This window comes from Thermobia domestica, chromosome 6, assembly GCF_964235325.1.
Source record: "Thermobia domestica chromosome 6, izTheDome1.hap1.1, whole genome shotgun sequence".
Taxonomy (NCBI): domain Eukaryota; kingdom Metazoa; phylum Arthropoda; class Insecta; order Zygentoma; family Lepismatidae; genus Thermobia; species Thermobia domestica.
Genome location: NC_137459.1, coordinates 76,348,264 through 76,361,908, shown reverse-complemented (window position 1 = coordinate 76,361,908; position 13,645 = coordinate 76,348,264). Strand labels below are relative to the sequence as shown.

Sequence of the window (13,645 nt, the reverse complement as noted above, 5' to 3'; positions counted from 1 at the left end):
TTAAAGATTATATCTTAAATTTTACAAATTTATACATCTCCTAAATATTAATACTAAAGCTAAAATTTTATGAATTCATCTACATGTCCAGATGGTACATTTGAATTTAATTATATATAAGAATATATCTTGAATGGAAGTTGACCTGCACACTAAAATAGGGAAATTAGGTTAATAAGATGAATAAGAAATAAACAGTCCGTTGTTCTACAATATACAACGACTTTAATTAACTGATTACTAAACAGTGAACATCGACCCAAATATTGTTTTCGTGTTCACATTCATAGGTTAAAACTATAAAATAAGATTTCGAAAAATCAATATTGCTTTCTTTGAGCTAAGATATTGATAGTTGCTTGTTCTATTTTCATGTTTACAAGCGCTTAAAAGACAGTAATTAAAGAAACATTCAAAAAACATAAAAATCTGATTAACCCTTTTCCGACTATCCGGACTTTTAAGTCCCATTTTCTTTGCTCATACATTATTTCTCCTGTGTGCATTATAATGCCGAAGCCTATCTGTCTGACGGAACTTCTGAGCCCCTCCTTCTCAGCATTGTTGAGCAACAATAGAAGCAAATATTTTTATATACTCTAATGTACCCTCAATTTACTATAATTTACTGTCATGTCAAATTATAGTTAGAAAAATATAATTCAGTCAAAAAAGGGTTAAGTTATAAATTGTGTAATTATATTGTTCGTTTCGTAATGGCAGAATAAAAATAGTATTCTGTATAATTAGAAAGTAAAAAGTGCGTAGTAAGAATTTTCTAGTTTATCATCGAAGACCAATATATAGAGGAAATAAGACTTCACTCCGTATAATAAAGATACTAAGTTTCTACAGATCTTCAATAATTTAACATGGTTCTTCCTCTTTAAGATTTGCCGTGTTTAAACTGCATATTAAAGAAATGGAAAGAAGTCATCGTAATTTCCTTTATACATATTTTTACCATTCTACCATATCTATGACACTACTGTTTGCTTCTTTTTATATTGAGGATATGAAATGAGCAACAGAATTTTGTTTCATTTAAAATCGTTCTAAAATGTAATTTTATCAGATATGTATTAAATAAAGACTATTTATTGTATATTCTCCTACTGAGGTGATACCGTCGCTTTAGTCATTTAAATTATGAAGTTATGTGGATTCCACATATAACTATATGGAAAATTCATTTACATATCTTCGTCAGAGAGAGAGAGAGAGAGTTCACCTAAAACGAGTGTGTTAGAAAGCTTTTTATACACATACTTCTGGCACAATATTCACCAGATTGTTTAATTTTTCACCTATCCCACACATTCCTTTATTATAAATATTTCAGACCTCTCTGACAAATACTGATTTAATGCACGAATGTTATTGCATAATCAAGGCACAATTTCGAAGTTTTATTACTTCGAAATGAAAAAAAAAAAATCTGGAACAAATTTTCCAGAACTTCACATAATGTTCAATTTTTCATAACAACTTCACAACTGAATAAAATTATAAGTAAAGATATATATATATATAGGGGAGGGTAGTACACAGTGGATCAATTTTTAAAACTTTCAGCATAAATCCGTCTAATGTAAGTATTATTGGAATTTGTTTAGTGTAGAACATGGGCACATGTCTCCACTACATTCGTGAGTAATTTATTAATTTGTAGAGCTGCTCTGTATTTTACAGTTACAGTTAACGCTAATGCTTGTAAAGTGATTCACTGTGTACCACCATCGTACACAGTGGATCATATATGCGTACACAGTGGATCAAAGGAATAATGTATTGAAAGTAATGAATAGAAACGTATGATAAAGGGGCCCATCATTTAAAAAGCTCCAAATCTACATAAAATTGTAAGCATTATTGTCAAAATATGTACTATTACTCACAATACAAAATAAATTTTAAAATTCTAAATAAAAGTTAGAATTGAAGTATTACAAGATCTTAATAGCATACTATTAATTTCAGGAATTGATTACCAAAATAAATAATACAAACGACTGTTATAAAACAAACGTTTTAGACAATTAAATTGATATCTTGTACAGATAATCATTGGTTCCGGATTAGTAAATTTAGAGGTTTAAGTAATTATGCACAATAGCATAAGTAATTTGTTATAAGAATGGAGAATTTAACTTTCTGTACAGGATTCAATTAGTCTGATTATGCAAATTATTAGTCAAGAGGTTTTGGAAGCCCTGTTACTATGCAAATATTGTGTTTGAGTGAAATATATCGATTATTTGGTTGGATGAAACTTTCAGGTATCTTCTCACTTCTTAGAAACAAAATCTAAAATCATTTTCATTGTTTTTCCTAGTCGTAATTTGACCAATGTAATGTGTCTGTGGAAGAAATCTTACAAGAACGTAATCACCAGGTTGGACTTCTCTTTGAATCTGTTTCAAATCATCATAATTAGTAGTTTCTGTCTCTAAAGTAACATCGACCGTCTTCCTTACAAGATAAATCACAAAGTCAGAGCATTCACTTCTGTTACTTAATTTTTTACTTTAGCACGAGGAAAACAGATTTTTCACGTCACCACAAGTGAGAAGCATCCATTGTTGTTGACATTTCGTTAATAAGTGTGTAATGTGAAAATAGAATAACTGATATGCGCTAGCTGAATTTGTGCAATAAATAAATGAATAACGCCTTCTGATTCACTGTGTACAATGATCCACTGTGTACTACTTTCCCCTATATATATATATATATATATATATATATATATATATATATATATATATATATATATATATATATTTGCAGATAATGAGAGAATAGCACTTTCTAAGTATATTTAAGAAGCCCTGTTAGATTAAACGCTGGAAAATTGAAAGAAGTAATAGACAGACCCAATTATAAAAGCTATAGAAAACTGTAGTTGAATGCAAATGTTATTAATTACTATGTAATACAAAAGTAATCAGTATTAACACCAATTACAATTATAATTTTTCTTTTTGATAATTTCATATCGAAACAGCTGAATAACACTTTGGATATAAACAATTACTAAAAGCAATAATAACAGAAGTAAAATTTTAAACAATCAAGTTGCTACTATGTTATTATGTGAAAAGGAAACAAATAATGCAGACCTGAGCTTTGTATTATAGGGGTTAAACTGCTAATAAAATAAGATTACTTGAATATAACCATTTATAAAATAAATACACAATTAAATAAATAAATACATAAATAAATAAAAGTTCTTAAGTAGATTTTAACTAAAATTACCTTTTCAAAATAAAATTATTACAAGTAAAAATAAATAAATACGAATTGCACGACTAGCTGTAACTCGTTATTTCTAATCATTTATTTTAAACATTGTCATAGTTCCAATTATCTATTGTCTGCTTCCGTAGTAGCATATCAAATATTTTTACCAAATAAACGTGTAAGTAAGTTAAACTGTTTACATACTGCCTGATATCGGTCCATATCTAAGTAGATGTTTGTTCCTGGCACATGCCCAAGACGACAGAGTTTCGGACGTTGTCCCATTAACAAAACCGTTGTTAAGGATAATCCCACACCGATACCAAGTCCATAATCAATATCCAAAAACACTACGGCAAGAAATGTAACAATCCACACCAGGCCATCCAAAAAGGAATGACGCCATGCTTTTGGAAGATCCTGTACTTGCATGAACATTCCTTTCAAGGCAACAGCAATGATTGACGCTAGAACACACTAGAAGATATGAAAAGTAAAAAATAAATAAATAAACAAATTCATGAAACATTCATTCATTTATAAAACAAGTGAGTTTCGTTTCACAGTGCGAAACTACTACAGATTTACAAATTATGCGAGTTACATACTAAACTTGAAGTAGTACACCTATAATACTGGTTACAAGATATTAATAAGATTAAAGATAGAACCTGTTCCTCGAACGCTGAATCTATATCAAAAAGTCATTACTCGCTATGCCTTACTGTTTTTTTGTTCTATGGCGATAAAGGAAACTGTTAATTGGAACCAATTCCGAATTGAATAAGCGGTTAACGAAGAAGATAGAACCTACTATTGAGAAGCTGAATGGATTTCAAAAACTGTATCTCGATATCTCTTATCATTTTTGCTCTACGGAAATCAGTATTGAATCGGAAGTAGTATTAAACTTCAACCACTTGCTGTTTCTTGTAGAATGTTGTGGATTGTGATGGTATGCACTCTTAATACTGAATCGATTGCAAAAAAACCGCTCTTTGCTATCTATTACAATTTTTGCTCTATGGTTATAATTGTTGAAACCAGAAATGGTTCATTTTTAAGCACTTCTGGATTCAACAGAGAGGTAAGGAAAGAGACAGAACCTACCCTTGAGAAGCTAAATAGGTTGCAAAACACTACATCTCCATATCTTTTACCATTTCTTTGCTCAACGGAAATCAATATTAAAACCAGAAGGAGTATTAAATATCAACCACTTCCGGTTTGGGTAGAGTGTTGCGGGTTGTCATTTTATGTTCTGTTGACACCATGAATCATTTGCAGCGAACTGTTTGTCGCTATGTAATGTAATTTTGTTATGCAGCGACAAACATTAAAACCAAAAATGGTTAATTTTAACCACTTCCGGTTTGAATATAGAGTTAACGGAGAAAATAAAACCTACTCTTAAGATCCTGAATCATTTGCAGAAAATCTCATTTCGATATCTCTTATTATTTTTGCTTTATGAAAATCAGTATTGAAACAGGAAATAATATTAAATTGAAACCACTTCCGGTTTGGGTAGAGTACTCTGGATAATCATCGTGCGTTGCCTTAAGATGCTGAATCGTTTACAGAAACCACTTCTCGCTCTTTGTTACCGTTTATGTTCTGTGGTGATGAAAGCTGAAACTAGAAGTAACTAATTTCAACCACTTCCGATTTGTGTATAGAGCTGACGTCCAATCGACCACGGAAAACTGCATCTGGATATCTCTTACCGTTTTTGCGCTGAAACCTGTCGACGGACGGATAAGGTCGTTCTGAAAGATCATTGGAAGTGCAGCAATTATTAAGCTATGGGTTCCGAAAAAAATATTATTATTATTATTATTATTATTATTATTATTATTATTATTATTATTATTATTATTATTATTATTATTATTATTATTATTATTATCATTATTTTATTATTATTATTATTATTATTATTATTATTATTATTATTATTATTATTATTATTATTATTATTATTATTAATAATAATAATAATAATAATAATAATAATAATAATAATAATTATAATAATAATAATACATGCATCGTTTCAATAAGATTGAAGATCTCTAATATATTTATATGCCACGAAACAGCCATACGGATTAATATAATTAACAAAATGGCATACAGAATCATGATCTGTATTTGGGTTTCATAAAAAAAGCCCAATGTTTGAAATTTACAAAAAAAAAAAAAGTATGATTGTTATACAGTAAAATACTAACTTGACCACAACGAATAGTACGTCCATATAAATGTTTGTAACTTTCAAAATTTTATATATATTACTTTTGTTTTCAAACATGAAATATATATATATCATTTTTTCATATCTTTGAAAACAAAATTAATATATCCGAAACAATATGAATAAGAAAGGAATGAAAATAAACTTATGAAACTTTTCTTACATTAGGAAGTGGCTCGAAAAATGGTCCAATCACAAGTAGAACTAACAATAACAAAAGGCATGAGATTAAACTTGCAACTTGTGTTTTCCCGCCAACAGCATGTTGAATAAGACTTCGTGACAACGACGCAGCTGAAGGAATACATCCAAAGAAGGATGCAAAAATGTTACTGGTGCCCTGAAAGCAGAATTGGTAATCAGAACAACAAAGATATAATTATTCAATCACAATCACATTTTAAAATATAATAACTTAAACTAATACCTATTTTTTTTTTTTTTCTTGATTGAGTGACATCGCCCACCTGCACAACATTTCATAAACGAATATTTTATTAATAACCTGACAATATAGCATAACTCACTTGTTAGGATTTGTTAGGATTTGAACATGGCCGCCATCAAGGCAACTCTTACCATAGACCTAATATTTATTCACGTGCTTTTTATTTAATTATTATCATTAACACAAAATTTACAAGGTGGGGTAAAGGACTAATACATATGCTGGAACAATATTTAATTTCCCTGTAGCTTTTTACCAATTGCGCATAAATCAAAATTAACGTCACCATTGTTCTTCTGATTAAATTTGCGCCTTAAATCATGTATCACATGACCGTATTTCTATTTTAAAAACTTAACCTTAATTCAAAATGGCGGATTTCAAGATGGCCGCCGTCAGGTATACCCTTACTATATGACTTCCCCCTAGTCCTAATATGTACCCATATATTTGTTATTCACCTTTTGTCGTTACAAAAGGTCTTACAGAGCTTTTACCTCCAACTGTATGAAGATTATTCTGTACTTCCATGTGATGTTCTGGTAGCTATATCTCCTAAACCCCTGGAGCTTCGCACCTACAACTTCACTGAAATACTGACCACATTTAGTACCACTTTCTCATATGTGTCTCAGTCAGCAACTCGATTCACCCAAACGTAAGGTTTACTTGTTAGTAGTGTTAGAGAAACTCGTCCGCAAAAAGAAAAAAAAAGAAAAAGTTACCCTTTGTTTCTTTTTTTTCTTCTTTTTACTTCAACGTTCCACGATTATGCACGGAGGTTAAAGGAGACTGTAATGATGAGATGGATGATAATGGCGGAATGATGAAAGTGGGAGGAAATGGGAGAATCTCGAGAAAATCCATGCACAAAGTGTTTGTCCACCATAAAGCCTACTTGGTGGGAGCTGGGATCAAACCAAGGACACCATGCGCCAAAGAAGAGCGCTCCTCCACCAAACCACAGTGGCTCCTTGTTGATCTTTTCAGGTGATATGTTATATGTGGTTATGAGGTTGTTAATGAAACATGAACAAAATCGCCTGGGTTGTATTTGAGAAAATCGTCCTGAAAATACTCAACTGGGGTAAACATTTCGTCGTGGATTTTTGAGGTCAAATAAGTTATGTAATATAGTCAGATTATTAAGTGAAACATTTGTTCATGAAATATGAACAAAATCACCTGGTTCATTCTTGAGAAAACACCCCAAAACAAAACTCATCCGCTAGAATAAAATAGTCCTTGTGGATTTCTTTTCAAGACAAACAAGGTACGCTATATCGTCAGATTATTAGTGAATGATGTATTTGTGAAATATGAACAAAATCGCTTGAGTCGTTTTCGAGAAAGCTATTTAAAAAGAATATATACACGAAGAGTAAACCATCCCTTATGAATTTTTCCCAGAGGATATACTTATACCACAATATAGGGTTGTTAATGGGATATTGTTTTATGAAATATGAATAAAATCGTTAGATCCGCTATTAAGCAATTCGCTAATTTTGTTTAAAAAAAAAAAAAAAAAAAAAAAAACTAGAGAATCTTATAAAAATCTTAAGTTTGAAAGTTGGTCTCAACATGTTGAAGGGGTGGCACGGTGGCTCAGTGGTAGAGCGCTTACCTCTGGTGCGTGGCGTTCCTGGTTCGATCCCAGGACAAGTAAGCTTGTGGTGGACAACATCGTGCACCTGGATTTTCTCGGGTACTCCTGTTTCTCTCACTTTCTCATTTCACCAATTCTTCTAGCCTCATTCACTTGCTTTAATCGTCGTCTCCCTTAGCCTAAAGAGCATTAACGTGGGTCGTTAAACTGAAACATTCCATTCAAAAACAAAAAAAAATCCAATTCAGTATATTGAACAGCATAACCTCTAGACGAGTGAACATATTTACAACAGGACGAACGGAAAAAATACAAAGAATTCTTCCACTGATGTGGGTTCAGGTGTCATTCTTTTAATCTTTGGCACAACAATATGGTTTCACATCTGCTTGGTAAACCATTTACGAATATTTCTTTATCAAAAATAAACAAATTAACGTTACAACTAGTAAAAAACCACTCGAACGGGAAAAAGTCGTTATTCGAGTTTTACGATTTTCATTTACGAATTTCATGACTTGTAGATAAGTTCTAATAACTTCTGAACAACCAATCAGCGCCACTTATTATACACTTTTTTTGTTTTGTTTTGTTCTTTTTCTCCGGAGAACTAAGAATACTCTACGTGCCAAATTTCACTGAATTCTTGTTGTAACGCGTACAAAGTACTAGTTTTTTTTCTTTCTTTCTTTCTTTCTTCGAAAAAGAAATTCCATAATTTGCTCCAACTTTTGAAAAATCAATCAGCACTATCTATCATATTATTTCCGAATTATAAAGTTCTTTTTTTCTTTCATTTCCTTTCTTTTAATTTCTTCCGATTTCTTTCTTTCCTTTTCTGATGAAGCATTTCAGCGAAAACACGTGTAGTATACTTTTAGTATGTGTGGTTACGCCTTCATTATCTTCTGATAAGTAATGCACTTTATATTGTCGCTTTAGAATTCCTTCGTTCCAATACAGTGCTGAGAAGGCCATGTTCGAAATGAGCTTAGCTCAATTGAAACTCAGCCTCTAAAAATGAAGGTAATCTGATTCTAACACTCATCTTAAAATCAAGAGCTCAACTCAAACTCACTCTCATTTCAGTTTGACACACACTATTGTAAAAATTACAAATAAACTCTGCTGAAGACAGTAAAGAGGATCATGCACAGCGTACATTTATGAATGAAGTGGCTTGATTCTATAATAAGGATTAAGAATATTTAAATATTGTTGCTTAAATATTCATGCAATCCGTAACTCTTAGATACTTTGAGTGTTGCATATTAGAGTTACGGGAAACGTGCTCTTATGAGCGAATGCGATATGAATAACTACCATTAAACTCGCCGTTACTAATGAAGATGTTAATAAATTGGCTTCGTCAACTAACTCGGCCAAGATAATCTTTCTAGCTACTTAGTGCAAACATACAGAATTCGAAAACTCCGTTTTATTCAAGAGGTATCGTGTGAAGTAACGGACGGACAAACAGACTTACTAATATTACAATCCTATAAGGGCTACTAGCATGATTCTATTAACTTTGTCTGGAAATTTAATAGCATGATGAAGTCTATGAACAAGGAAATTTAAGAATTCACTATTTCCTATTAGCGATTCTATACTACAAGAGTAAAATATACAAATAACTAAACGGTGAAAAAAGGATTTCTCAGAAAGCAAATGTTCTACATATAGGCAATGTTAAAAATAACCTCAAAAAAGTTTGTTGGACAACATGGAGGAATTAAATTGTCTACGTATTACTGTGAATTGACATATTAATATGATTTGATATAATCTAAATGCTCCGGTATTGAGCTTCTACGCCTGGTTCTCCCTTCAAGTTTTTCTTCTAGGAGGATGTAGTTTACTTTCACTAACCAACTAAATGCCGATGATGGTTTGCTTCTCTTTATTGCGGTCACAATGCAGCGGTTTTTGTTTCCTTCTTCTAATAAGTCTTGCTTTCTGGCCACGTATGCAGCAATATTGTATCTCGAACGCGTCTAATTTTCTTTTTTTCCACTGCACTCATATTGCTGATTCTTACAGAGCTAGTCTCCATCCAAAATTCTTAAACCTCTTCCTTATATATCTATCGATATATTTCTCGATGTCAGTAATTTTTTTTTTCTTCATAATTTTCACTCTTTTCATCTGAGGATATCGTACGTCTATACCTTTCTAATTTCCTCACCATAAAAGAAAATTCTTACTTTCTGTTCCATCTTCGTGCATTTGAAACCATTCATCTTCTACTCGTTTAGTTTCATACTAGGACAGCTCTATAATGTAGTCATAAAGTCACATGCCTTCCCAATGAATACAAAGAAAAAATATTAGAAACAAACAAACAAACAAAAAAAAAATTGTGGACATTTAATACTGTATGCGAACGAAGAAAGACCGAACACGAATTTCAGTTATCTTAAAATAACTCTCCAATTCTAATTAATGTTCATGGGAAATATAAAAACATACAATAGGTCACAATGCTTGATGTTATCTTCTGTTTATGTGTATTGGAAATGAAATGGAATGAAATCTTTAAATTTTACGTCCCACGGTTATGCCGGTTAGGCTAAAGGAGACGGTGATGATGAGAAATGAATGAAATGGTGGAATGAAGAAAGTGTGAAGAAACGGGAGAACCGCGAGAAAACCCACGAGCACGGTGTTACGTGTATTGGCTTCGCACTTTCCAGCGTATGCTGATGTCAGAGAACAACTCTTTAAACTCCACACTTTAGGCATAATGTAATCGCATATTTTTATTGAGAAACCTTTCTTTCTTATCTCTTGCGGCAAGCGAGAGTGAATGAAATAGGGCGGAGCCGCAGTCGCTTGCTATATCGAAGGAAAGGAGGCACTCGAAGGAGGAATTTGTTCTGTTTCTCGCGGGAGGAAGAATGACTCATATTATTGCAAGAGCAAGACAGCTCTTCAGGAAGTTTCTGACCAAGGATTGTATTTGCTTTACAACACTCATATATAAAGTATTATGAAGAAAAAATAAAATACTTTCTTAATGCAGTTTAGGATTTCGAAATTTAATAACACCTGACGTATATAACAGTTCATTTCATCAACAGTAATATTTCAGACGTAGCTTGTTTCCTGCAAGCATTTAAGGAACGAATAAATATTGAAATGAAAATTTTGAGTTTAGTGTCCCACGATTATGCCCGTTAGGCTAAGGGAGACGATGATTAAAGGAAGTGAATAATAATTGGAGAATTGGTGGAATGAGAAAGTAGGAGGAAATGAGAGTACTCCGAGAAAATCCACGAGCACGATGTTGTCCACCACAAACTTACTTAGCCGGCAGGCACGTAGCCAGGATTTCGTAATAGGGGGAGTCCGAGACATGAAATACTGTGGTTGTCACACCAGAGTTCGATTATTCTAAACTATTTTATTGGTAACATACATTGGTTCGTTTAGTCTGGATTTCGCAATGGGAGGGGGGGGGGGCGTCTGAAATGAAATATTGTGGTTATCACACCAGGGGCTTGATCAATCTAAACTATTTTACTAGCAACACATATTGGTTTGTTAGGACAAGAAAATGAAGACATGTTAGTAAGTATTTTAGTAGCAAACTATGAAGAAATCTCGAATAAAAGAATATTAAAAAGATTTTAAAATATCTACATTTCTTCTTCTGTTCATTCATATATAACAATTTTCCTTTTATTATGACCTCAATATTTTTTTTTAAAAAAGTACGTATCCAATAATGTAAAATATTATATATAATATCTGCGTTCCTTTCTCTGTTGAGTCAAATGTTAACAGAACTTGCTTTCCACATAACTTTTTGTTTCTATTATTCCGTCAACTACTGTCTGTTCCAAATGACAAGTTAAAGGAGCAGTTGAAAACCGTTTCTGAAATAACTTGTTTGATCTACAAAGAAGCGATGATGAAAAATTATTTTTATTTTTCGCTTTTTATTTTTAATGCTGATTCTTCCTATTTCTCGTTTCTTTTTGTTTCATCCTTCATTAATTTTTCTTTAATTTCTGGTCTTGAAGGGGGGGGGGGTCCGGACCCCCCGGACCCACCCCTTGGCTACGTGCCTGTAGCCGGGGATCAAACCAGGGTCCCGCGCACCAAAGGTAAGCGCTATACCACTGAGGCACCGTGCCCCCGAATCAAGTACATGGATGAACATTCTTTTAAGTTGATTTGCTTTGATATGTTACTGCAAAAGCATGAATGCAAAGCCATAAACACATATGTGAGTGGTACACTTGTAATTGAAATAAATTACTCTAAAATATCAATAAGTAGAGAATCGAAAATTCGAAAAATAAAACTTCAAACTTTACAAAGAAATAAGCTACATAAACATGAATTTTTATGATTTTACTATCTTGAAGGTGAGAATTATCGTCAATTTAGGTCAATTGTCATGTAAGGTAGGCTTAAGACAGGAACAGTTAAGGGAGTTCAATAAATTCTGCCCGTGTAGACCTACAGAAGAGCATAATCGTGGGATATTAAACTAAAATACTTTATTTCATTTCATTTTCTTTTGTATGAAACAAAAGTTTATATTTATATATAAATCTCCGATTCTGGATTGAAAGCTGCCAACTTAAATTTAAAAATTTGAATTCTGATTTAAATACAGTATTTCAAGTTTGACTTAGTAAAGAGTTTAGTGTTTAGTTATTGCAGTACTTAATATTTTGAAAATTTCCTTTTCTCAACTTTAGAAAGGGTAAACGTGTGGTAGTCTATGTATGGTACTTTTTTTTTTTTTTTCATATTTTGAATATCAATTTTAGATCAAAGAAAGTATTTTAGAATAAATATTTGAAACTTTGTTCATTCCAAATTTACATGAAAAATCTACATTATAGAAACTAAGATCATAAAGGCTAGGTGTATTCTATTCCTTAGGAGAGCCAACTGCCCAGTAACATTGATTGGCTGTGAATAGCCTAATAGTTTGTAAGCCTAACATCCATATTAGTATAACAAAGACTGAATCAGGGATGAGTTCTTTCCTTTATATTTAATTTTAAACCAATATTTTTCTGAATGTCATTTTCTTGTATCAGATAAAAAGTTCTTGTTGGTATAGAACTGGTATAGATGTGAACGGTTAGTATTATCCTTTAACGACCTAGAGGTCTCAGATTCTATCCCAAACACATCCGGTCAGGATTTTTTAAAAATTTTATTTATTTATTTATTTATTTTCTACTGGTGAATGTGAATAATTCATTAAATATATAGACTCTTCCAAAAGTTCTTTCCCGCTTTCTTTGGTTAATATGAATGTTTTCGGTTGTCTGGATCAACGCAAATTAGGATACTAGTAAGGGATCACGAATTTGATATGCCTCAACTTTACTTATATTTCTTGACGAACGAAAGCAATAAACACATGTATACAAATGAAGCATTACTTACCGCTGCTAGAAGCTCTTGATTTGCATTAACAGTATAATTCGATTTCCTGGCAAAGATTGAAGCCATGGACATGTTCACCGAGAAAGCAACAATTGCAATAATTAACCCATCAATCACTATACTGGATAAAAGCCACAACGGAGGAAGCTCGGGAACTGGAAGTCTAAACATAAAAAGAAAAAAAAAATAGTATCTGCTTTCGTCCCTTTTATTCCTATAAAGAATATTAAACGTAAAATATAAATGTTTAAGTGTATTTAATTTATGTTTAAATCTGTTAGAATTGTTTAATAGGTGGAAAGTTAAAAAAAAAAAAAAAAAAAAAAATCCGTTAAAGCAAACTCTTTTTCACAGTAAATATAGCCTGCGGAAGAAATCATAACTTAAGCTGTCACTACCTTTATTGGTTTATTTGGGAAAATGTATCATTGTAAATGTAAAGTCGTCTGTACATATTACAATTATTCCTAATTACATTAATTAGTAAATTATTATCCTTAACATTTGCATTCCATTTCTATGCCAGAGAAGACCTCAACTATTATTGTTATTATTATTATTGGAAATTTCGACAATAAATTATTTGAAGTGCGAACAAGTGCAGACATTCTTATCAGCTGTTATGGAAACAAAATTACAAGGAGAATAAAAACGAGTCAGTCGTGAT

General features: G+C 31.9%; 1 protein-coding gene across 1 annotated transcript in view; it reads right to left on the bottom strand.

The window, feature by feature from the left end:
• Positions 1 to 13,645, bottom strand: part of LOC145688062 (prestin-like) — a 136,300-nt gene that overhangs the window by 26,326 nt on the left and 96,329 nt on the right. The window contains exons 9-11 of the mRNA XM_081761769.1: positions 12,979 to 13,141; positions 5,667 to 5,843; positions 3,451 to 3,723 (exon numbers count right to left, since the gene is read on the bottom strand). Of these exons, the coding sequence (XP_081617895.1) occupies positions 3,451 to 3,723; positions 5,667 to 5,843; positions 12,979 to 13,141 (613 nt within the window). The remainder of the gene's footprint in view (positions 1 to 3,450; positions 3,724 to 5,666; positions 5,844 to 12,978; positions 13,142 to 13,645) is intronic.